Source organism: Notothenia rossii, assembly GCF_949606895.1.
Source record: "Notothenia rossii genome assembly, chromosome: 1".
In the NCBI taxonomy this organism is placed as follows: Eukaryota; Metazoa; Chordata; class Actinopteri; order Perciformes; family Nototheniidae; genus Notothenia; species Notothenia rossii.
In genome coordinates this window covers 94,005,160-94,032,290 of record NC_136912.1, presented here as the reverse complement: position 1 = coordinate 94,032,290, position 27,131 = coordinate 94,005,160, and the positions used below count along the sequence as shown (strand labels likewise).

The following is a 27,131-nucleotide window of genomic DNA, read 5'->3' as shown; positions in this document are numbered from 1 at the left end:
AATATTGTGTTTGCTTTTAATCTTTGAGTTTCCAACATGAGTCTTTTTATTCCTCGAGGAAAAGAACACGAGACAGGAAAGACAAAAAAGACAAGAGGTTTGTGCTGATAGAATAAAAGTCTGGATTTATTTCTGTTTACCTATACATTAAACAGGTGTTCCTGAATGCAGCAAGAGAAAAACACAGAACAGGGTGCTAAGCGTCAAAGAGTTGCTCGCATAGCAGAGGTGTGGCCGGTTTAGCAAAGACATGTACATCTCGATCGCATATACTTAAACATCTTCTGTAAATGCAGGGTTTGCCTCTGGGAGGGAGAGTTTACTGCAAAATTCTTTTCACATTATCATACCAACTGGAAATACTCCATACAGTAATAACCCTGTATTTCCCTAATGATCATTGCAATCAACCCCCTACAAACTACAGACAGGTTTAAACCCAAGCAGCCCTGTAAAGCTCAGTTTCATTCAACTCCACGAGTGTGAAAATGTGAGTAATAGTTCAGTATAGATTTGTCATGTCGCCATTGTCCCGTTTGATTCAATCCCAGACACATTCAGAGGTGTGAACGCTCTCCAGTTGTGGTACCAGGTGATTTACAAACCCAACACCTGCACAGGAATTCAATTACACACAAAACTCTCTGGGTCAAATTCCCTGGATCAGAGCAAAGCTGAGAATTGAACCTTTTATGAAACAGTCCAACGAATGGCTTAAGTGCTTCCATGAACACCAACAGGGTTTGTATTTTCAACACACACTGCTCACAGTAGAGGAGTTGCCCCGCACATTACATGTTCGCAGACATGGTCAAAGTAAAAAAAAGAAAGAAAGAAAAACACATATATACATACGGACAGGTAGAGCAACCCCAGACAACACTTTGGCGCAGAAAGGATTCCATTGGTGTCACTGCACAGGGTAACATATACAATATAATGCATTTTATTTTTATTTAGTAAGCCAATCGTGGACTAATTGCAACACTCAATTCCTTTTTGTAACACTGGAAATAACACTATGGTTGATTGTACATCAGAAAGAGTCAAAAAGATACAGTTAATAACCAATAATTCCCAATTTAAGATGCTGAAACTCCCCAAAAACTCTCCATGAATGTTCCATGAAGACTCTCATTAATCTCTAGAATGTTTTAACACATATTTAACAACTTCTTTAACAAGACGGGGCTGTAGTTTGTGCATTATTTCTGTTTTCTAACCCTAGTCGAACTACCAATGGAATCCAGTTTCTGTAAAACACTTCACATTGACTCAAACAGATCGAGGTTTTTCTGAGGAGTTCTTCTACTGCAACTGAGATTTCCTTTAATGACAACCTGGCAAACAACCAGTGAACAGCGGTATCCTTTCAAATGTATTGGTCGGTAATCTAATAATCATGTGTCCTATATACATACTTGCCAACCTTGAGACCCCAGAAATCGCGGGAGCATTTCAAAACCGGGGGGGGGGGGGGGGGGGGGTTGCTAGTGGATCGCCGGAGCTGTTAGATTAACATTAACATGCTTATTGTAGTTGTAAGTGTGTGGGCTGGACCTGTATTCCAGGAAAGGAGTGAGCAGAGAGCTGAGTAGTTGATTGTTGTTCAGTTTTTCTGTGACTATCTGCCTCACCCTTTCAAACTTTCAGTTGCGCGCGCTACTAAAGAGACGTGTTACCATGGAAACCAAACAATGGTGTAGCTGTAGTCAGAGTGGAAACAGTCGTGAGTAAATCTGATTTTGTTAGAAATCGGGAGAAATGCGGGAGAAATATAACCCCGGGAGGAAACCGGGAGAGGGCAGTGAAATCGGGAGTCTCCCGCGAAATCGGGAGGGTTGGCAAGTATGCCTATGTATAGTGAAACCTGAACTAACCAGTAAAAATGCATATTTCGGAAAATACAACAATATTGGTAGGTGCTAGAAGCAGATGCATCCATTGAAAACCAGCAAGTTCTGAGGTACTTCTGAAACTCTCAGCTGAGGAAATACTCACTATCTACAATATTTGGATGGATAGCATATAGTCGATACAGTAAAAGCGAGGGTTATCAGTTAGCGAAATATTTTGGCTTTGAATTTGATTAGCTGAGGGCGATAGTAGCAGTTGACACACCTGAATAAAACATAGCCGTATGAGGATAAAAACAGCACCATTTGAGGTCCGATAGACAGATCAGATTTTGAACTGTTTGCTGGTAGCACCGTCAACCAGTACAAATCTCAGAATGCAATACAGACAGAACACAACCACTGACCAACTGCACGACAAAGCAAAGATATATATTCGGAGACGACCCGTCACGCAGACACCCTTCAGCAGCATCTTGAAGCAGGTAATCAAACTGATTTCTCCTAAGAATGATATTGTGTACTGAGGTGTTTTACAAGTTTTATATGCTGTACATGTTGAGAGTAACCAGGTATAGCTATTCCTATTTTATTTTTTAATATACACACAAAGTTTTACAGTCACTGACAAACAAACACCAGAGTAACAATGAGGTAGGACGGTGAAGTTAGATGAAGTAGAACCGGTTTGTGGATTGTATACAAAGTTACTGATACCTTAAGAAAAATATAGGCCTGACAATGTGTTTACTGCTTTTAAAGTAAGTTTGACATTGTATCTGAGGCTCAGACGGTAATGTGTTTTGTGTACTTAGTTGTGAAAACTGCTAAATCACACCGTTTATCTTGTCTCACACAGTGAAGTTTATTTTCCCCCCCTCGATTTAGAAAGCGACATAAAGCTTTGACAAGTGTTCACAACATAAGCCAAGAGATGAGGACAGGATCCCGCGATTATCTCGATACTACATGTGCGTTTTTAAAATCCAGTCCGTATAAATGACAGGAGAGTAAGGAACGAGAGGTGGCACAGGAACAGGATCACAGAGGTTACGTTTCCTATCCTACCGCTACTTGAGTGTGACAGTGAGAGTACTGGAAGGTGATGTGTGTCGTGTCTCAGAGCCTAAATCATCAATTAAACTCTCTGCCAGGTTGTGTACGTTACTAAATATGCTGCTTCAACCCAAACGGCTCGTCTGCGAGTGATAGAGATTGGCCTTGCCGTCACAGATTAAACCAAATCTGGGTTAAAACACACAGTACGTCCAATACGGCTTTCATCCACGAAAGATGGTTTTAGTTAAAGGATTAGGGCTTAATCGCGCTCCAGGAAAGCAGCCTTTGAACAGAAGTTAGCATTTCAGAAGCTCTAATAATGCTCCGTCTTAAAGCATTATTTTTAAACCGCACCCCCTTTTGGCATCAAACAACAAAGAAACAAACACAAACACAACACACACAACGTGTCAGAGTTTCAGCATGGTTGCTTTGCACAGCAGAAATATTTTCTTTTAAACCGCATGTATTTCAAATACACGCAAGCGCACACAAACCTCACATGTTGCTTTGTACAGGGAACACAAATAAGAAACGGTTGTTTTTTTTAGGAACAAAAAAAAAATAATGTCACCAATTTGGTGTCTTAAGATTCACTAGGCTCTCTCACCTCGGCATGGGCCATCTTTTGTGCAAACCGTTGCTGATTCCTCCGTCAGCACCCCCCCCCCCCCCCCTTCTTTAGCTTGATCTCAGCATTCAATACTTTGGCTTACAATCACCACTCATTTGTAAAAAATACACAATTATCTCTATACAACACCAGCATCTTCACACATTAAGTTAAAGCACATATTCCAGTCAGCTTGCACATTTCAGAGGTTAATATCTTTGACTGTAGCTTGTCCGTTTTGTCAAGAAAGCCATTTCTTGTTCACGAGGCTGTGATGGGGTTTTTGAAAAAATCCAGTTTCAACAGTTTGACTTGTAGAAATCTGGTTTTCTTAACACCCCGACTAAGTCTTCCTGTAACTAAATATCGAGAAGAAGTTTTTTGTTTTGAAGCATTGGTGGTTATATCTGAACACAATTATATATCCCATGAGTCATTCTTGCCATAAAAACAATAAAACCAAAATGCTCTAAGGTGCTTTATGATAATACAATGATTGTTGGGCTTTATCTTTAGAGATATTTAGAAAAAGGAAAGTACATTTCTTTAAGATTGGAGGAATTGCCCAAAAGTTTAAAGTGCATTCAATGTAAGATCTAACTACTGAATCTCAATTGAGTACAATGGTTGAACCATATCAGTTCTCATCTATCTGTGGCAGATCATTAATGAGTAATTACATATTGGACTCTGTGTAAGGGAAGCTTTGTCTCTCTTGTGCCACAGAGATCGCTTTGGCTAAGATATATCTTTTTCATTTGTTCGTAGATTCCCACCGATCTACATTTGGATACAACATCAAGCTTAAAGCCAACAATTCATATGGAAAAATATATATAAAAAAGAAACATCAGGTAACATGGAATAACAACATCAACCAGAGAAACCAACACATGGCCAGAACCTTAAAAACTGTAATATGTAAGATGATTAGAAACGGAAATATCCATGTTTAAAAAATAGAATATGTACACTAAAATACCTCCAGAACAAAAAGGTAGCTTAACAAAAAGGCTGATCTTGAAAAAAACAAAACAAACAGAGACAGACGAAATGATAGACGGAAATCATCGGAAGGAGAGTGTAGAGTAGAGGAGGAGAAGGCTTGATGGGCAGCGCTGCAGCAGATTCACAGTTAGCTACAGATGGGTCACAGTTGAGATTTCAATCTGCAGCGTTTAGTTCCAGCCTGCAGACCGCCACGCAAACCATTTTGGATCCAAACAATAAAAACAAGTGGAGAGAAGAAAGAATTGAATACGAGGACATTTTCAAAGTTCTGACGGAAACTGTCACTGGAGCGACCTTAACTTTGTTCCCCAGTGGCGTGGCTATAAAAAGAGAGAAGGGTTATTATGGGGTTCACCAAGCCTTCAGATAGTCCTTCAGACAGCTTTACCCTCAGCTAACACTGCCTCCACGTCAACATGAGCTGAACCGTGCCCCCTCTCCTTTAAAGGTCCCCTGTTACACTGTTTCTCATCAATATATCACAGGTCTCAGATATATACAGAGCCTGTCTCTGATTGGCTGAAACACCAAACAGATCATTGCAGCATTACCCATAATCCCCTCTGTTTCAGCCCTGTTTCCAAAGTGCTGATTCGCTGTCTGTTACTTTAGATGAAAATAAGGAGCCCCTCCCCACGCCCCTCTGAGAGACATTTGGTTACAAAGAACTCAATGGGGGGGGGGGGGGGGGGGGGTTACCTTGGTCGCTGATTGGCTAATGGTTACACAAGCCAAAAATCTAGACAGAAACTTTGTTCCTGAAGCTTTCAGAGTCTCTTTCCACAGAGGGGAAACACATGTTGATGTAGAAGAAGTGGATTTTGCATAATAGGTGACCTTTAACTAAAGAGGGGAGGCAGCACGTAACTAACGGTGTGAATCGCACAGTAAATAGTACCTAACAGCCACCTCTCACATTCTCACAGCAAAGTGCAGGTGAAGCTTCGTCGCTTCAGCTATACATTTACAATCACAGCTTACTAGAAAACCCAGAGGCATAGCAGCCCCCGGTGATTGCCAAATCCATTTAAGGCCTTTTCTAGGCATCAGCGTGCCTGTACCGCTACAACTCATTAAACAGTCACATCGTCTCAAAGTGACTCGTGAGATTAACCCGACAACGTCCCACCCAAACCTTCCTCATTGATTGCAAAACCCTAAAACATAAAAAAAAACGAATATAGACTGATACTATCCATCTAATCTCTGCAAGTGGTCTTTTGAACACACTGAGCTACAGCTGAGGGGCGCACACACTTCTAATTAATCTCTTAGAGCAACAGAATCTCCGTTGCAAAATACAATATGGCTGTTTTCAATTAAGACTTGTGCATTTGAGACCCTGATGGCTCATTGTATGCAGGAAGTGCCAACAGCATCCCGTCAGTAGCCACCAACATATCCACAAGCTCTAACTAGCATGCTAGCATCATCATCTTCATAGCATCACATGTACTATATCCAGGGAAATAAACCTCTTACTTTTTAAAAGTTTAAAGGACTCAAAGCTATGTTCTGACACAGAACAATAAATCAATTTAACAGTTACATCTAATCTCTCCGTTTGACACAAATGCACACGATAATGAACCATGTCTCGGTACCAGTCCCTCTGTAAAGCTTATAAAACACTCAGGTCCAACACACCTCTCGGGTAAAGCTGTCTGAAGCCTGGGCGCTTTGAAGGGGTTTCTGTTAACGTTTCATAACAACCAATCCAACGTGTGAAATAAAAAGAACTCCTGAAAGTGTGACAAACATCCCCCAAAGCGGCGCGAGCACGGCGGACCCCTACATCCCGTCGTAGGTGAAGCTCTCCATCTTCACAGTCTGTCTGATGAGCAGCTTGGACTCCCGCCGCTCCTCGTTCTTGATGGACTTGTTGATGTCCATGATCTTTTCACAAATGTATTTGTTCACTTTGGACAATCGTTGCGTGATCTCCGCACTGTCGGCGGTCTCTTGAGACACTCGGTCGTAGAGACACTCTGTGGGAGGAGCCAGTGAGAGTTAAACATCGGTTACAAATATTCCTTTATGGGTTTTTTGTATTATTTTTACATTTTCTTTGTGAATGTGTTGAGTGCAGTTAGAATATAATGTACATACTTTGTGACTGCAAAATAAAGGATAATATTCTTTCTGTCTGTTTTCTAGGTCTGCACAATTAATCCAAATGTTATTAAAATTAATAATAACACATTTTTGTCAAATTCATAAAAACTTAATTTAAAAAACACACTTAAAATATATGAAACACAAAATTAATTACAGATTAAAAGCGAATAATTACAAAAAATTGTAATATCGTGTAAAATCCAAATCTCAGTTAGAGCTAAATTTGGTTTTAAAACACATTCAAATATTATTTTATATTTAATATCGTGCTGTCACAGATTCAGTATCCTATAAACTCAATAAGAAATCCTTATTTGGCTCAAATCCTAAAAAAAAATCTAACTGATTTAATAAACAAACATTTTAGTATATTTTTCGATGATAATTAAATTGTTAAATCTAATATCACAAAGCATATCGTCAAAATAACCTCAATTAGTTATTTTTTCCAAATTGTGCAGCCGTACTTGTATCTAACAAATGTAACTCCATGACTTAAAGGCTGTCTGAAAAAAGGGAATCATGTTTCTGTTCCTGAAGTTTTCCGACTTGTCTCAGCTTGCTAAGAATTCCTCAGAGCAGAGATTGATCTCCTGCTCAGTCTTGATTTTTTAGTGTAAAGTCAGGCAGAGGTGGGAAGTAGAAGAATACAAGTACTTTGTTACTGTACTTAAGTACATGTTTCTGCTATCAGTACTTTACTCCACTACTTATTTTTCTGAACACTTTTTACTTTCTACTTCTTACATGTTGAACACAAATACCTGTACTTTCTACTTCTTACATGTTGAACCCAAATACCTGTACTTTGTACTTCTTACATGTTGAACACAAATACCTGTACTTTCTACTTCTTACATGTTGAACACAAATACCTGTACTTTCTACTTCTTACATGTTGAACCCAAATACCTGTACTTTCTACTTCTCACATGTTGAACACAAATACCTGTACTTTCTACTTCTTACATGTTGAACACAAATACCTGTACTTTCTACTTCTCACATGTTGAACTCAAATACTTGTACTTTCTACTTCTTACATGTTGAACACAAATACCTGTACTTTCTACTTCTTACATGTTGAACACAAATACCTGTACTTTCTACTTCTTACATGTTGAACTCAAATACCTGTACTTTCTACTTCTTACATGTTGAACTCAAATACCTGTACTTTCTACTTCTTACATGTTGAACACAAATACCTGTACTTTCTACTTCTTACATGTTGAACTCAAATACCTGTACTTTCTACTTCTTACATGTTGAACTCAAATACCTGTACTTTCTACTTCTTACATGTTGAACTCAAATACCTGTACTTTCTACTTCTTACATGTTGAACACAAATACCTGTACTTTCTACTTCTCACATGTTGAACACAAATACCTGTACTTTCTACTTCTTACATGTTGAACACAAATACCTGTACTTTCTACTTCTCACATGTTGAACTCAAATACCTGTACTTTCTACTTCTCACATTTTCCAAACAGGCTGGTTCCTTTAGTCTGAATGTGTGTTTGGTGGCGTGATCATTATTATTTAGAGTCATTGCGTGCCTATTGATTTGAACACGATCCGTGTATCCATCATTTCCTGGTCTTCTCTAAAGAAGAGGGACCAATGGAAACGTTGTCATGTTGCCGTTGGTCACCATGGAAACATTCATTAGCTAACAATGACATTATTGTTCTATTAATATAAAGGGAGGTCAGGTACTCTTTAAAACAGCTGCTAGTTATGGGTACTTTTTACTGAAGTACATTTCAAAGCCTCTTTACTTCTACTTGAGTAAAGGGTGTGTGTACTTCTACTTGAGTAAAGGATGTGTGTACTTCTACCTGAGTAAAGGATGTGTGTACTTCTACTTGAGTAAAGGATGTGTGTACTTCTACTTGAGTAAAGGATGTGTGTACTTTTGCCATCTCTAAAGCCTGTCTCTTACCTCTGACGATCTTCAGTTTGCTCGGGGACAGCGGGGGTTTAGGCAGCGCGTCTTTCTTCTTCTTCGTGGCCACTCCCGTGACGCTGCGGTTCTTCAGGGTCTCTGTTCCCCAGATCATGACTGCCAGGTTCTTTGTGAACTTGGAGTCTCCCTGGGTGCGCTGCAGCTGGTGCCACTTCTCCTCCTCCACCCAGATCCCTCCGCCAAGGTGTACCTGCAGAGAACACCACCTTTAAAAACATGTGCAACCACATTCTGCTGTGAGTGTCGTCTGCACAGTGACAGAACATTTAAAAAGGTCTGTCCAAACTCTTTTCACCGAGGGCCACATACAGAAAAATATACGAAGGGCTGGGCCGCTCACTAGAGGTGAGGTTTATGGCCTCATAAGTTCAGTTAAAAGTCAGTAAAATCAATTATGCTTATTACTTGAATATGCTTGAAGAAACAAATCAGCCTACATCCCAGCTCTCCAGAGGGTTTCATGTATCTTGTTGGCAGCTCATTCCTTAAAACAGAAGCTTCAGATTGCTTATAATTAGGGGAAATATGAAGGGTATATTTCACGCTTGTTATACAAATAAGTCATTGGGCTTTTTTCTTATCAAGTTAGATTTGTTAGGAAATGTTTTCAAATGTGATTGACTGCATTCATTTAAAAGGTGGGCTTCTTAACACATGAATACTACTGAGTAATATATGTTTACATATTATATATTTAAGAAGTACAATACAAGACAAGCACAAGTTTCATTTGTGGGCCGTATTTCATTATACTTTCAGAATTCGCTGAGGGCCGATTCAAAATGGTCTAATGCTTCAGTAAGCTACAAGCCATCAAGAAAACTGATCCTCTGCTGCCGACGGTTTATTAGAAGTTCCCAGACACAGCGATAAAAAGAAGTTGGGTGACGCAGCTTTCATTAACTCTGCCCCAAAGCTATGGAACAAAATACCTGCAGACATCAGGGAAGTCTTCAAAAAACAAACTCGTAACACATTTAGCCTTTTAGGAAGCGAACTGCGCTCTGCTGCACTTTCTCAATGCATTTGAACCCGTCACCTGATTGAGACATCGTTGGACCTTTAATCGAAATGTATTTTTTACACTATGCTTTGTTTTGATGTCTTTTACTGGTATCTGTATTGTGTGTGATGTGAGATGTCTATGTGAAGCACCTTGAACTGCACTTATTGTATAAAAGGTGCTATACAAATAAAGATTATTATTATTATTATTATTATTAATACGTTCTGGCTTTTACTATTTCAGTTTTAAAACAACACTTTTCAGCCCTCATTAGGCGCTTTCACACCAAGTACTTTGCCGTACTTAGTTCATCAGAACTCTTTAGTTCTCAGGAACTAAGTACAGATCGCGTTCACACCGGAATAAGTTCCTGAGGGTGGATTAGGCAAATGAAGCCGCTATCGTCACTTCTTCTTCTTCTGCTTTGGGTTTACTGGCAGGCCGCAAACAACTTCACGGCGTATACTGCCACCCGGAGTCCCCGGCCGGAAGTCCCCGGAGTCCCAGCAGCTTCTACTGAAGCCTTCAGAGTAAATCACCAGAACGCCGACACCTCCTCATCTCCACCGCTCCCATGTTTTATTTTGTGTTGCCATTAGTTATCCTCTCTGCGTTTGTGCGCTGGGCTAATGCTAATGCTAATAATGCTAATGCTAATAATGCTAATGCCAGGAAAATAAAATGGCGGCTTCACAAAACCTTTTGGGAGTGTTACGGGGCGTAGTTTGCAATCCGCCCAGCCAATCAGAAATGGGAACATTTTTCTCCCATGAAAGTCTCTGCTCTCTAGCAGGGACTGAAAAGGGGGTGAAAAGGTTCTCATGAACTAGTTTTAGTTCCGGATTTTTTTGGTGTGAACGCATATTTTCGGAACTATATTGGAACTATACTGGGAAAAGTACTCCAGTGTGAACGCGCCTATTGCTTTACCCGGCAACACAGTGTCATGTAAGATTCAGACAGTACTACCTATAAGACATCTGTGACATATCAGCAACAATCACTTACTTATTTTTAATTTAGTTTCCTTGCCTTATCTGTAAACATGTCACAAACCATTTTAGCAAACGCTTCGTACACGTCTAAACTTCGTCATGCAAGATTCAGACAGTACTAAGAAATATGTCTGTCTCACCCAAGGGGAAAACAAATGCTATTTAAGTTCCCGAGGCGCCTGTCACGATAGCACACACATCAAGTTATTGTATGATAAAATGACATCCTTTAAATTACTTTTACATTAAATTGTGAGCAGCTTCGATGACAAAACTATTCTGTTAAATCCAGATTAATTACGGAGGGTGGTGGATGCTCTGAATAAAAAAAACTTTCCACTTTTGTTCACAAAGGTCCTAACTGTTGAGACTTCATTGGGTAGTATAGTGCCTGTTGAATAAATGACTGTGCTAAATGTTTAATATTCATTTCAGTTTTAACAGTGCCCTCAATTTGATTAGTTTATTGTTTCAATCGTGTGGTTTTATTACAAGTTCCTTTCTGTTTAAAAGGGTTCACTTGATTAAGAGGCTGTTATATTATCATGGAAGGAATATAATGACCTTCCAACACCTATAATATAGTTTATCAGAACTATTTCTTTAATAAAAAAGGCTTCACAGTGAAATAGGGCTGCTCAATTAATTGTATTTTAATCGCAATTACCATTTTGGCTTGCAAGGATTATAAAAACAACATAATCTAAATAAAACGATTATTCTTTTTTTTTAAATGTATTATTATTTATTAAAAAAAAATATATATATAGTTTTTTTATTAGTTTTTCAATTGAATTATACTTAAAGTTCAGGGTAATCAACTGTTAAAAACATACTACATCTTTTTTTCCAATAAATAAATGTTTTCAAAGTAAATGGATAATCGTTTTTTAATAACCGTGATATCAATTATTGACCGAAATAATTGAGATTAAGATTTTTTCCATAATCGAGCAGCCCTAGAGTGAAAGGCAGGGAGGAATACAAAGGGCCTTACAACACCTATAATATAGTTTATCATAACTATTTATTTAATAAAAAAGGCGTATTACCAAACTGTTACAAAACCTTTAGAAGCTTTCGACTTAAAAATTGCTCAAGTAATTTTAAAAAAATCAACACAAACAAACAAAGCTCCTGTCCGGGGTTCCCAGCAAAACCCTGGACAGGCTCCAGTACATCCAGAACTCAGCTGCCACGGTTCTCACACGCACTCTCTTCAACCTCCACTGGCTCCCGGTCAAGTCCCGCATCACCTACAAACTCCTCCTCGTCACCAACAAGACCCTCCTCTCCCCTCAGTCCCTCACAGATCTCCTGCACCCATACATCCCGTCTCGCACCCTTCGATCCTCAGAGTCCGGCCTGCTCTCCATTCCCCATGCACGCCTCCGCAACTTCAGGGACGGTGCCTTCAGTGTCGCTGCCCCCCCCTCTGGAACTCCCTCCCTGCTGAAATCCGTAACGCCCCTTCTCTCAACGTCTTCAAATCGACCCTGAAAACTCATCTGTTCAACAATAACTCACTCCCCCCCCCCCCCCCCTGGAATGTAACACTTCCATTTCTGACCCTGTTTTATGTCTTTATGTGTTTCTTGTTAAGCGACCTTGGGTTAATGAAAGGTGCTATATACATTAAAGTTATTATTATTATTATTAGACTCCAAGAAAGATAAACAAATCTCGTTGACGTTGCTTCGACAGCTTCTGAGACATTACACTTCACAGCAAGGTCAAAGTAGTACAGTTTGCTGATAAGACTGGAAGTAAGGTTGGCAATTTCATTAAAGGAAATGTATGTTGAAACTAAATGTATGCCACAAGTGACGATGAGGGAAACAAAATAACTCACCCTAAAACTGAATTTGTTACCAAACTTAAAGCACAAGATTTTACAACTGGACAGAAACCCATGTGCTGTGTCTTATTAAACTCAATAAAACCCTATCCAATGCTGACCACCTTCTGGCCTGGGAGGTGCCCTTGAGCAAGGCACCGGACATCCCCCTTCCCCCCCCACTCCCATTGCTCCCCGGGCGCTGTACAATATCTGCCCACTGCTCCTAGTGCTAGACTCCTAGTGCTAGACTCCAGGTACTATGATGGGTTAAAAGCAGAGAACACATGTCACTGTGTGCTCTGCGTGTGAGACCATTAACGAGGGGTTCATCCCTCCATATTCTATTCTATTCAAGGCAGCTCCTAATTAGACCAAATTACAAATCCTAAAAAGCACAACTTTCACTAACCACAGGGTATATGCAGGAATCCTGAAGTCAGATGTAAGACCTTTTTTAAGACCCTTTCCATACATTTTAAGACCTCATCGCCACTTGGAGTTCTAAACGGTTACCTTGGCGACACACTTTACCTCACATTGACTATATACAGTATTGATTGTCCTTCCTCCTTATCTTCCAACCATTTGGACGCAGACTTGAATTTCCCCATAACGATGTTGTTTAACAACTGGCGTAAACGGACCTTCGCGCTATCAAGCAGTGAGCGTGCGATGTCCTGTTCAGATGACGTCAAATCCAACGGGATGCCATAAATAAAGTACACAGAATCACACTACACACCTACGCAATGATTACATTCAGGCAGACTGTAGAATACAACCTCTTTGGACCATTTAGATACTTATTGAAAACAAGCAACAAAATGTAATACCTTGGTAGCTCCGTACACTTCCAGCGCTCGTTGCGTATGACAAGCCGATTGCCCGCCTATTTAGACTTTACCGGACAAAAACAAATGTGCTGTGTTGTTAAACTCAATAAGACACTACGCTGATGACCCTTCTTCTGCTCTGGGACGTTTGTGTCACCAATGCTCCACGTAGGTTTAAAATATTTTTTTCTTAATGTCATTATAAGGTACTTAAAATATTTGTCCATCTGTGTTTTAAAAAAAATTTGTTTTACTTTTATGTCTGCACCACGACACCAAGTCAAATTCCTCGTACGTGCCAACCTACCTGGTGATAAACCTGATTCTGATTCTGAAAAGCTAAATGTTAAACCAGACCAAAGGTTTCTCAAGGCAGCTCCTATTTAGACCAAATGACAAATCCTACAGTAAGAGGCACCACTTTCACTAACCAGGATACATAAAGAAGCTCAGGCCTGGATTACCTCCTGTGGCTCCACACACACTTCCAGCGCACGTTGCGTAAGTCAAGCCGATTTCCCCCCTATCTAGACGACCGCCCTGCTCTTCTAGGTGAGCTAATGCATCACGAGGGGGGGGGGCATATGTGACTTTCTCTTCTCCGCTCTCTTATCGCTGTTAAGTCTTTAGGCCGGCATCCAAAAGGCTTTTCCCCGTGCAGCTAATGTGCTTTAGGCTCCGGGCCAGCAGACAAGCCCTTTACTGCCCTTAAGTTAGACAAGATTGTTTTCATCCTCCCGTTGCTCTCGTTTATCTCCCTCCTTCCTTCCCTCCATCTCTTCTCCTTCTTTCTGTTGTCCCTCCCTTCCCCTCCCCTCCTCTCTCACTGGGGCTAACCTGTCACTCACTTTAAATTCCTCTCGTGCAAATAATTAATATGGGGTCCCTGATGTAGGACACTTCTAATTTGCAAGTGTTCTTCACGCTTGAAGTGGCTTCAGACCCAAGAGCTTGTAGTACACTCCCCCCCCCCCCATCATCATCAGAGACAGGACGCTGGGTGAGTTACAGCGGGAGGAGGGGTGAGGGTGAACCCTAACAGGCTAATAAACACTGATGATGCTGGCTGAGCTTGCAGGAACAACAATAATCTTCTCAACCTTGTTTACCGGCTAAAGGACTGATCGACTCTGACGGCAGGTTGCCAGGTTCATGGGAGTTAAGAGGAAACACAGCATTTCCTACAAATCAGTAAACACTTCCCACGGACGAGAGGGGGGGATACAAGGGAGGGAAGGGAAGTCGAATCAGGACCGAGAGGGGGAGAGGGTGGCGGGATATTCGGGGAATTAAGGGTGAAAGTCCCGATGTGTAGTTTGATATTCGACCAGATAAATGTACTCACTCCGGTGTTTATCTACTTCTGTCAATATAAAGTGTTTTTATTCATCAAATAGTTGTTTATGACCTGGGAGAGGGGTTAGCAGTGTTTGTTTGTTTTTGTTTATTGCGCTTGTGAACGACGGGGGAGAGGGTGGCGGGATATTCGGTGAGTTAGGGGTGAACGTCCCGATGTGTAGTTTGACATTCGATCAGATAAATAAATAGTGTTAGTTTTATTCACTACTGTGTTTTAAAAACTGCAAATAGTTTTCTATCTGTGTTTTTCATTGTTGTTGTTTGACTTGTACGTATGCACCACGACACCAAGTCAAATTCCTCGTGCGTGTCGACCCAGCTGGAGATAAACCTGGTGCTGATTCTGATTCACCTCGGTCAACAACATCAAGTGTTTTCTTTCATCACAAAGTTGTACTGTATGCTCTGTCTATGACCTGGGAGAGGGGGGGGGGGTTATTTTGCTTTTGGTTTGTGAATGACTCTCTGTTATCTTTGTGTACGGAAGGTCGCTACAAATAAAGTCTGACTGATTGAAATGATAAAAAGTATATAGGACAAATACAAAATGTCAGTTTTTTGTTTTTTTTCTGACAAACTAATACTGACAATCACTGTTTCAGTGAACATCTGATTCACTCGTATTAAAGGAATGCATGTCCATCAGTTGTTGAGTGACAGCATTGTTTCTAGTTTGAATATTTGAGCTGGGGATTCCCTTTTTCTTCTGTAAGTGATTTAGTTTTCAAGAAATAATGTCAAAAATACAAGAAAGAAAGAAAACACCACCTCGACTACATGGAAGTAGACAAGTGGTGAAGTACAGATCGACGTAAATCAGGGGGGTCAAACTCAAATACACAGTGGGCCAAAATAAAAAAATGTGTACTAGTGGAGGGCCGGACTGGTTCAGTGTTTCTTGCAGAACTTATTGAAATGAACTTATTGCACATATTAAACCTGGAACTAACAAAGCTGAAATTATTGCCTATAAAAACAACATTAAACATTAAATAATCAGTTGATTCATTTCTTATGGCTCTATCTGCAGCTTCTCCAGAGTCATTTCTTATGAGTACATTTTCCCACAGGCCAACAACAGCTTCAACAAAACTATTTCCCTCAAAGAGAAACCAAACATGCCCTGTTGTCGTGAGAGAGAAAGTGCAGAAGGAAACATCCATTAAACTCAGTGTGCTGCTCTGTGATGCTAGCTCAGATACTTGGCATCTCATCTTGGGGGCAAGGTCATCAATGTTTGGGCTCAGGCTCTGAGCTGAGGAGACCCTCAGGATGGAGCGAAGGTGTGCGTGCAATATACCGGAGGGCCAGATCTAATAGGAATTAGAAATTATCCTGTGGGCCGAAATTAAATCCACCACGGCCCTGATTTGGCCCCCGGGCCTCGAGTTTGACACATGTGTGCAGCGACTTGGTCATTATGGGCCCGACGTGAACCGGAGGGATCTTGAACCCGCTTATTACATGGCCACATTCTCAACAAAGTAACGATACGACTCCCAATATTAATTGAAATGCTTTTATAGGTTTAGAAAATGTAGTAGGCTATTATTTATTTAAATTGACATGCATCCGCTAAGAAAAATAGTCCGTTGTTACCGTTTGAACTACCGTAGCAACGGCAGGAACTGCTTCGATAGCGTTTTTACGAACATCGTTGCTTGCTTTAAAAGTAGCACAATTCATTATGTCAAACCTTGGAAAGTATCTAGATATCCCTGCCCTAATGCCAAAGGAACTGGCAACTGAATATGTGTCGCCGTTTGATGTCAATGTCTGGACCGCTGCGTAAAAAGGAGGATTTCTGCCCCGTTACTTCTCCGCTGTTTTCTTGTCGGAGTTTGCTTTTCGGCCAAACTGTATACAGTTCAATCGACTGAACTTCTTTCTGCAGATGTGAGCGTCCTTAACAACGGTCAATAAGTGCTTGACAGCGGTCTGTCTGTTCTGGATTAACAACGTGTCACGTGTTCTGAGTTGACCAATCAGAATCGAGTATTCAACTAAGCCATGTTAATACATCTATTAAACTTTTTGAAACGTGATATTTCCTGCATGATGTAGAGTCAGCTTCTCCATTGTAGTAATGCTTGTAACTGCTAGTGCTGCCCGTCCCATGAAACTCATCTTCGATGCATCTGTCATCATGTATGAGTCAACACTACTCAAATATGACCCCGTACATATCGTACAGTCAAAAGAGTTGTTCAAGAGGATTAGTTTGTTCATTGTGCTCAGAACTTTGGACAAGACCAGACAGCCTAAGGGAAACAAGAAAAGCCAGCAAAATAAAGAAAGCCCCTCAGCCCAGTGAGACGTACCTTCCCATCGTTGCAGGTGTACACTGTTCTGGGTGAGGGGGAGTAGCTGGAGCTGGTGTTGGCTTCTTCTCGGCACGTCTCCTGCGCCTCAACAATGGGTTCAACAACTTCAGCCTTGATTGTCTGAGTGCCGTTGTCATGCATAGGCTCTGGAGAGAGATACAAAGATTAACAAACATTAAACATCATGAAGAAGATACAAGCACTGCATCTTCATCAGAGACTCTTCCTCCCTCACCACATCGCTCAAACCCACCTGTTCAACACTGCATTCAACCTCTGACCATTCCCCCCCTTTCTTCTGCTTTCGTTTGTCTCTTTATAAGTGTCATGTATTATTATTATTATTATTATTATTATTATTATTATTATGAGCAGGACCTGTGAACTCACACTAGTTATTTCTTATCATTGTAAAAGTTAATTGTTTTTGGTTGTTTTGAACAAATTTTTTTTTTGTATTTGTTCACGGACGCTGATGACGATGACCTTTTATAAAGATGACGCTCGAGGGGGTAGAAGCGTAGGTAGGACCAGAAACTTTTTTAAAGCTTCTTCTTTCCCCTGTTTGCCGTGACAGAGACAATTTGAGAATGTATTTATTTTTTGCTTCTCTTTGTTATAATTATTATTAGGATCGTGGTTCGTTTTGTTTCTGACATGTTCAATGAATTGACTGATAAAAATACATTTGAAATATTAAGCTTCATCACTATGTGTCCTACTCTTCCAGTTTAACCTTTCACTTTCCAGTTCTCCAACAAAGGCAGTGCAGTTTGAGCTTTAACAATTTTTTAAAAAAACATTTCACTTTTTTGCATTTCTCCGCTAAGTTCAGCAACACACTTCCTTTGTGTCTGTAGCTAAAAGCAGCTACAGACACCATTCAACTAATAACATATTCAGCTTTTTCTGTATTTTCAGCAACAAATTTGCACAGCCTACAGCATTTTCTAGTCTAGTTATTATTATTATTATTATTATTATTAATATCAGTCAGCTCCTCAACCAAAGCTCACAAACACTTGAAAACACACTCAGTAAACAACCAGTTGCACTTGAATCCCTTCAGAGTCTGGAAGCAGTGTTCTGCTCTTCACCCCTTCTTGTCTCACATGGTTCCTGTTCTGGGCCCAATGCGTCCGTGTGCCTCGAGACACTCAGATATTTTAGCCCAGTAAGTAAGCTGGCTTGGTGCTGGGCCATGTTAAGCCCCAATGTAGCTGATGAGTTTTAATATGTGTTCCCACAGCACACCAGGCTCTAATCTGCAGATGTCCATTAGAGGGTCCCGGCAGACAGTAGCCTCTGTCCTGATCTACGGGGGGTCAGAGGTCAACTCCAACATCTGGCAAAGCTCCAGTTTCTACACTGCAATGACACCGCTTTTAATCACACACACTTACACCCAGGTAACACTGCCTACTTAACCAGTGTGTGTGTGTGTGTGTGTGTGTGTGTGTGTGTGTGTGTGTGTGTGTGTGTGTGTGTGTGTGTGTGTGTGTGTGTGTGTCGTAGGACCTTTTTCTTTTACGTTTTCGTCCATGTTGACAAGTTAAAGCGGCCCAACAGTATGTGTGAAGCGAGGGGTTCTCAGCAACTTAAAATGTTATATTGTTTATACGATTTTTCATTTTGTTTTTAATGTATTTTCATGTTGAACACGCTGGTGCTGTAACAAAAATAATTTCCGGATTTGGGATTAATAAAGTATATCTATCTATCCATCCATCCATCCATCTATCTCTCTCTCTATGTTCTGATCGCCATTGACATATCAGCAACATCCCTTTACTTACTTTTACTGTAGTTTAGTTTCTATGCCTTTATCTGTAAATATGTCACAAATCATTTGAGCAAACGATTCTTAAACTTATTTTTGTCTAAGCCTAATATAACTGAATGTGAACAGTCTTTTATTAAGTGCCTTTAGCAATGACAAACTTAATGGAGAAGATAGGACGGACAGTACCACAGCAGTAATGTTGCAAGCATTACAGTGCCTTTTATTTAACTTCCTGTATTTGATTAAATACTTTTCTGTTGCCGGACCATATCTTTGTTATAATGTGTGTGTCTCATAACTATTACAAAAAACAATACGTTTTAATTTACTTGAATTCTTTTTGTGTTTTGAGACGAACACTTCCTCACTGACTGCTTATATTCCACCCATAGCTGAGCGAGAGGAAAGATCTCTCTTTGAATTCGCTTGCCCATGATTGCTTCTTCTTGTTGGAGAGTTTCGGGCTGAACAGGAAACTGTTGCTGTTGTGGAAATGTTGATTCAGTGCATTCAACAAAGGGCTGAACAATACAAACGTTGCATGACTTTCTGCGTTGTGAAATGTTTTATCAAAATGTGTCTGTTCACACGGCTTCAGGTGAGCTTCTGAAACCAATATCTTTAAAAATTGGCGACCTAATAATTCATCCTATTTGGCTTCACTGAACTCACAACCAACTTGTGTTTTAGGAAGGTCACTCTCGTCATTAATCCTATTCTAATCTGTCAACCTAAAAAGCCAAGCAGTCCTAACTCACACTGATCTACTTTGGTTGAATTTGTAACGTTATCTTAATATCAGAAGAGACACACAGAGCAGTCCTAAATGCTCATGTCTATCTAAGAGGAAATATATGTTCTTAAAGCACAGGAAAACTATTTAAGGGCCTAAAGTTGAATCTTTTTTTCTAACTTTACAACAATGACGTTTGACATTTGGCACTGTTGCTAAAAAAAAAAATGGATCCTTTTCAGGTCAGAGGATTTAAATCAGTGCGTTGTCTAAAGATACAGCAAACAATAGGATTAGATTAGGTCGACACACTTGCTCTCACAACCTGACTGTGCTCAGAACAAAGGGCTCTTAATTGCAGAGCTCCTACTATACAAGTACTCCTTGAACTGTCGTGCCTCTGTTGTGGCAGAGCCTTTTCATTCAGAGCCCATTTACACGGGAACGCAAACTAACCGCAAACTAACCAAATTCAATATCAAAAAAGTCTTCCGTTCTCACGGATACGGCTCAATAAACGTGTCCCTTCACACGAGACAGCTCGACTCGCTGGAGACGGTGTAGTGCATATGCCGGGCCTGTAAGTGGCGCTGTACTTCCGCCACAAAATACACCAAAAGCAGCGAAGAAGACCCCCGAGCATGGTTGCCATGGTTGCCTGGTTGCCCTTCTGGTTATTCTCCGCGGTGGATTTAGCAACATGTAGTTCATGTAGTTCTCCATGTCCACTTGTTGCTGATGGTTGTGGTAGAGGAGCTGTAGATGTTGCACTAACATCTGTAGCAGAGGTGGGGAGAGGCGGGGCTATGGCTTCATCGTTATCAGGAAAATGATCGTATAGGGCGTACACACAGAGCCGTTTGGCCCCCCAGAGCGTCCCGGTTGCAGATCTATCCACCTTGGGACCCGATATCGTTTGAGGGGTCCGTTTCTCGTGTGAACGAACGGGCTATACGAAAGAGAAAAGTAGCGGATACGACCCGTTTCGTTCCCATGGAAACAGCACATCAGAGCACCTCATCTTTGGAATCGTCTTATATTCCAGATCCAGAAAGTTAATTTCGTTGACTCCTTTAAAAGCAAACTCAAAACCCATCTCTTCGCATCTGTCTTCCTTGTAAACTAGTTTCCATCATCATTAGCATCACTTCAGTCACATGCTTTCATTACACGGCAACACTTATGTTGTTGTATGATGTTATATAGTTCCCAAAGATATTGAAGTGACTGTTATTTTGTTTATATTGATTGTTGAGTTTTTATCTTAATGTGTGCATATGTATACATGTGTCTGTTGATTGTGCATAATATATATATATATAGGATATACATATTTCTATACATATTTTTATATATTTTTGTATTCGGGATTGTGGGAAACGTATTTCGATCTCTCTGTCTGTACACACAAACTGAAAGATTGACAATAAAGTTGACTTTGACTTAGGGTTAGGCAACCCTAACCCTGATAATACATTTGGATCTGACTCCCAGTGATTAGGGAGGCAGACAGTGTCCACACATTTAAGAGTGGGTTAAAGACTTTCCTCTTTAGTTCAGCGTACAGCTAGGACTGGCTTTAAACTCACTTTTAAACATCCTCATGGACCCTTCATTTTATGGAATAGTAATTATTGTATTCTAACTGTATTTGTGTTTTGTACCCATTCATCTGTATTTCCACATTCATCCTGTCTTTTTACTATATTCTCAGATATGTTTGTTGTTGATTTTACATTATCATTCGTGTTTGTTGATTTGTGAAGCCCTCTGAGACAGATGTGATTTATGACATTGGGCTATATAAATACATTTGAATTGATTTGATTTGAATATAGTGGGTTAAAGGTCACTAATAAACGTGTGTGTGTTGGTGTGTGTGCTCCTGGCCTCTCACCGCTGCCCAGTCTCATGAGTAGTACGTCCTGCAGCCTCCTGTTGAAGTCCCTCAGCTCTTTGACTTCCGTCAGCAAGCTGCCGTACTCCTTGAGCTTCTTGGCCTGCTGCACCAGCTGCCTGCGGGTCCTCTCCAGCTCCTGCTGCAGCCTCCTCATCTCCTCCTCCTGCTGCCTGTAGCTGAGCACCAGCTCCTCGTACAGGACTCTGGGAACCACCGCTGCAGACACACAGTCCGTTTCCACCTCCAGAAGCTGCTGTGGCTGTGGTGGATGATGATGAGGCTGATGAGGCTGATGCTCTGCCTCCATATCTTCATCTTCGTCGTCTGCATCCTCTCCCTCTTCACCCAACCGGTCCTCATCCAGGTCTTCCTCTCCCTCCATACAGGAGCTGGCTGCGTTCCTCTCGAGGCGAGCCACTACTGCTGCGAGGCTCTTAGAGGAGTTTGAAAGGGGCCGTCCGTGGTCCTGAGACAGAGCCTGGAACAAATAACAAGAGTTCATTTAGGAAATCAAAGTCAAAGGCAACTTTATTATACAATACGTTAACAACCGTGCAATATATACCTAGCTGCTAAATCCTCAGAACTGTTACAGGATGGGTTTTTTGTAAATTGATTAACTTTTTTTATTATAATGCTTTTTGTATGCATGCTTCTTAGTTAGCATTAAGCTGTCTTTGGCTCGTTTCTGCTGTAACAATGTACACACTAATAAAGGGATTCTGATTCTGAAAAACAAATATATATAAAAATATGCAAACATTAAGACTTAAATAAAAGCACAAGAATCAATATATACAAAATAACAGTCACTTCAATATCTTTGAAAATGTAAATTAGTGCAAGACTGTCCATAGCAGCGTAAAAAGTGTCTGGTGCTGGATTTGAGTGTCTGAGAGTGTGTGTACAGTGTCTGAGTGTGTGTGTGTGTGTGTGTGTGTGTGTGTGTGTGTGTGTGTGTGTGTGTGTGTGTGTGTGTTGAGTGTCTGTGGTGTTGAAGTCCAGTGGGTGGGGGGGGGGATACAGGCCGATGTAGTGACACTGTAAAACTTTAAAAGGTTGATCATTCAAACACAAAACAGGTGTTTGGAAGAGGGCCTAATACACTTTAACAGAATATCTCAACGTTCTGCTGCATCAGTGCACTTAATGTGAGATGTTGTGATTCGGTTGAACACTTAGCAACAACAGACAGTTTGTTTTGACTGTTGATCTCACAGGAACTGGGAGAAGAGGAGTCAGCGAGTTCTTTGATGAGCCGCTCAGAGGATTTGTCTGTGGAAGGGCAGCTGTCCAGAGTGCTGAATTTGTGTTAATCCAGCATATGGTAAAAATAGCGTGGGGGATTTTGGGTGTCAGCCAAGCTTATTGAAGTGTAACAAAGTTTAACCAATAGATAGGTTAGATAAAAATAATGATGTTCCTGTGTATGCTGTCATACATGTTCTCACAGTTAGTGCTGATATAACTGTGATTCAATGAGAACATATTTAAGGTCCTTAGTGACACGACACAAGATGGTCAATATAAGTGGGATACTTCACTAGAAATGCACTAATCTGAGCCACCTCAAACATGGTTGATTTTAATTTGTTATCAATCAATCAAAGTTTATTTTATTTAATGTCACATATTTTAGATTTTTCTCAGTGGATTTTACAGTTTGTAGAGAATATGAATACCACACCCTCTGTCCTTGGACCCTCACATCGGACAAGGAAACCCCCCCAAATAAAAAACCCAATTAATGGGAGAGACCCCCCAGTTAATGGGAGAGACCCCCCAGTTAATGGGAACATTGATAACACTTATGGGAGAGAGACAGAGGAGGGATCGGAAGTGCGGAAGCTGTCGTGTGTACATTGAAAAGATAATACATACATATTACATAATTAATTTAGCGTCTTTGAGCATTAGGAAAATTGCTATAAAAATCCCATGTATTATTATTATTATTTATTATTATAATATATTGATATACAATATACCATAACAAAGTTTTAATTGACTCGTTCTACAGTATTATTAGATAAGATCTTTCAGTGTAAACAAGGGGGAAGTTGGATGGATTTCATCACTGGTGTCAAAGCACAACTCGGTGTATTATGAAGTGTGATATCTGATCTACGTGAGCCTACCTTTTTATGTCTGAGTGGCATTCTCTCGTCTCCAAAATTGTTCTCAATTGAGTTTCCTGAATTCGTGATGGACATCTTGGGAATTTTCATCTTCTTTTGCATTATACTGTCTTCAAATTCCTCTACTGTATCTGTGGAGTGCAGAAATAAGAAGCAGGGAGAAACTCGTAAAGTTTTCAAAAAGTTTTCATGAAACTTAAAAAAGTACCTGCAGAATTATTTCATCCATTTGTCAACTGGAGCAGAGGGCGTTTGGTCTCTCCATTCTGCTCCAACAAACTAACTGTAGCACCCTTAGCATAGAAGTTAAATGTAAGATAAACAGATACACATAGTCCTGGCATCATGGCTGTAACACAGTGTCACTGCTGCTGTGTGCGGTGTGTTAAACAGGTCGGTGAGGACCAGGCAGCTCAGTTTGGGGATTAGTGATGCAGCTAAGATCGAGCATGGAAAACCACCGTGAGCAAACATCACTGAGACTAACGTTAAGCATGTTATTTTACACCACATCACATGTATGCGCTGTCATGAAGCAGCCATGACATGTCACTGACAGCTATATGTCCATTAATATCTGGTGATGACTGCAGCACCGCATCCGCTCTGTGGCATTAACCAACAGATAAGCTAACAAGCTAACCGCAACCCAGAAAAGGGGCTTCAGCTACAGTCTAGTCTACATGTCTAGACCTTTAAAATATACACATGAGGGGTCCACCACTGTCACATGTGTTTACCATGTTGTGACGCGGCTGCTAACTAGCGCGTCAGTGCTAACATGCTAACGCGGAACGAATACACATGAAGCTAGCAAGTGTTAGCTGCGTGTTGTAAACAACCGAGGTGCCTGTGTAATGCCACGTATTAAACGACACAAAAACTACTCTATCGAAACAAAACAAGCACTCTGGGAGAACAACACCCTGAGTGTTTATAGTCTGCATTGCTGTCAAGGTATGGCTACCTACCAAACTTATCTTAGCATATCTCACTAGCTTATCTAGCTAGGCGAGGACGTTGTTGTGGCTTCAGTGTCAGACAGCTGATCACGTCTCTGACAGATCGGGTGAAGAAAGGACCGGCTTTGACACCCTGACACGTACCGCGCACGTCAACGTTACTTAGTGATGAAAAAAGAGCATTCAGAATGAGAAAAGCTCATGTGTTAAGAGGTTAACTTACCTGCAAGGGCAAGGATCTGCGCTTCGCTCGGCTGGCCTGCACTGCTGCCATTCTCTTCAGTTCTGTGAACCAGATACACCTTCTGATTATCAAAATCTGTCCTGTGCAGAGGTCTGAAATCTTCCACTGTGGAAACGGGCAACGCGTAGCACATATCGTCTTCAAAGAATCTAACAAAAGCATACATTATTTACTTCTCTTTGGTCCTGCACTTTGGATATGGTTGACAGTTTTTCCTCACAAAGTATTAGAAAAAAAATATATACACATAGGGGGGTTGGGGAGGGTGTCTGCGCTCGGCTACTCTTGCCTGGTCCACATCATCAGGGAAGATCATCAAGGCATGAGTAATAGACATAACATCAACTTTACTGTAAGATAAGTATTCAAACACTACTTAGATTTATTTAGGTAAACATTTGAAACACTTTATTCATAGCACCTGTAGTGTAATACATAAATAAAAGAGGCCATAAGACTGATCCTGAAGTCGCCACTCACCATTTTTACTTATTATTATACATATTAATATATCATTACGGTATACAGTATTTATTCTAGTGTGTATTATTTCTACTTTTATCTTATTCTATCTTACATGTACATAGTTGACTTATTCCTGTATTGTACTTGCACCATTTTTCATTGCACTATTTAACTTCCTTATTTCTTTTATGTCGTAAGTATATTCTATATTGCACTGTTGATTCGGCTTTGGCACCTAACGTTGTCATTGCAAACAACTAGTCTATAGCTATTGTGCAAACGACAACATATGAATCTTTAAATCTTGAATAATAAATGGATTGTTGATTTCTTACGATATCCAAAATCAACATATTAAGAAAAGTGTGTTTAGTTTAACAAATAGTTTTAAAAGGATGAAGCAGGACATTACAGCTGTCATGATTCATTGTGATCAATTAAGACACCAATTACTTCTCACTCTGAGGTCATTGTTTCGGGGTGGTGATTACCTGCCGGTCAGATCTCAGTGTGTTTCTGGAGCAGCTTCTCCTCTGCTCCTCGTATCCCAACAGAAAGACTTGAGGCCAGCTGACAGAAACGAACTCTTTGTTATTGTAAGACATTCAGGTGGTTATAAACACGGGATGGATTCCTCTCAGTTGTTTCTCTAATGGAGAGCACCACAGTCGATAAATGACACTAACAATTTCGTTCTGCTTCGGCTGCTGTAATTGAAAAGTAAGTGATGCAGAACTTTATAAAGCCTTTTTCCCCCCTCTGATATTTCCTTTCATAGTTTCAGACATTTAGTTAGTTATGATTAGGCCTGTTTGAAATGCCAGCTTCCCTCTGATGTTTGTTCAGCGTGCTGTATGACCGCTTCCAGAGTCTGTTAGATGTATACAAGATAATTTAGAAACAAACAAACAAAGCAATAACCATAACTCTCCAAACATAATAAACGTCATTATATGTCAGTTATTGGAGCGGTGTTTTCAATACAAGGGAGTTGTTACATGCTTTGCTTTCAAATAGCTCACTGAAGCACACTTAAATATATTTACAGAAGCTACATCGTGCACAAGACAGTATAATTAGAGTACTTTTTGGCATGGTAATTCCTTTACAGTATATCAATGCACTGACACGTTGGCAGATTGCCTGAAACTATATTAGGAATATGAGTGATGGACAAGAGATTGGAGAAGCTTCTGAACAAGTCGAACTGAGGATTACTGCTAATCTGATCTTCTGTTCGATGTGCTCGTCAACATGAGGCTGCTCACTTCCTGCAGTCTTTCAAGCGGCCGGAGTTTAAAGAGGAACACTTGTCCATTTAAAAGTCTGGTGTGATGTTACTACAGCAAGTTCAGTCAAAATGTAAACTTCAAAACTACATTTCCTAAATCCTTACACGTTCATGTCGACGCAACAACGATGGAAGTCTGCCTGGAGACAAGTTGACGAATTTGAGCGAATTATTTTATTTGACGGATGTTTGTTCATGTGACAATGACATTTCCATTTACAACAGTATGCCTGCATCCTTCCAGAAACGAGGGCGGTGGTGGCGAAGTCGAAAGGGACTCGGCTTGGCCACTAGGAGGTCACTAGTTCAAGTCCCGGAAAGACCAAGTGCTACCGAGGTGTCCCTGAGCAAGGCACCGTTCCCTACACTGCTCCCCGGGCGCCGTACATAATGGCAGCACACTGCTCCTAACACTAGGATGGGTCAAATGCAGAGAAACCGTTTCGTTACGTAGCACCTGTAATGAATATAAGTTGAATCTATCTATTTAAACAACTTCCAATAAGTAAAGTCAACTCACAATGCTTTGCTTTCATTGAATTATTAACCATATTGCCTAAGACAGCAAGTCCCAGTGGCTGCCATGACTTTTTATTTTTATATAAATATGTATTAAATAGTGTTT

The 27,131-nt window shown here is 40.5% G+C and overlaps 2 protein-coding genes across 4 annotated transcripts in view; both read right to left on the bottom strand.

Moving 5' to 3' along the window:
* Positions 1-27,131, bottom strand: part of agbl4 (AGBL carboxypeptidase 4) — a 420,169-nt gene that overhangs the window by 87,108 nt on the left and 305,930 nt on the right. The window lies entirely within an intron of this gene.
* Positions 1-27,131, bottom strand: bend5 (BEN domain containing 5). Of its 3 annotated transcripts, none has more exons than XM_079652580.1 (6): positions 24,730-27,131; positions 23,545-23,675; positions 21,404-21,884; positions 16,988-17,136; positions 8,610-8,823; positions 1-6,527 (listed from the first exon to the last, which is right to left on the bottom strand). In XM_079652580.1, the coding sequence occupies exons 1-6, from the start codon at positions 24,914-24,916 to the stop codon at positions 6,331-6,333; spliced, it is 1,359 nt and encodes a 452-aa protein (XP_079508706.1). In that variant the 5' UTR covers positions 24,917-27,131; the 3' UTR covers positions 1-6,330. The 3 variants fall into 3 exon arrangements, with proteins under 3 accessions (XP_079508706.1, XP_079508708.1, XP_079508707.1); XM_079652582.1 differs by lacking the exon at positions 24,730-27,131 and adding an exon at positions 24,516-24,718; XM_079652581.1 differs by lacking the exon at positions 1-6,527 and adding an exon at positions 8,123-8,270.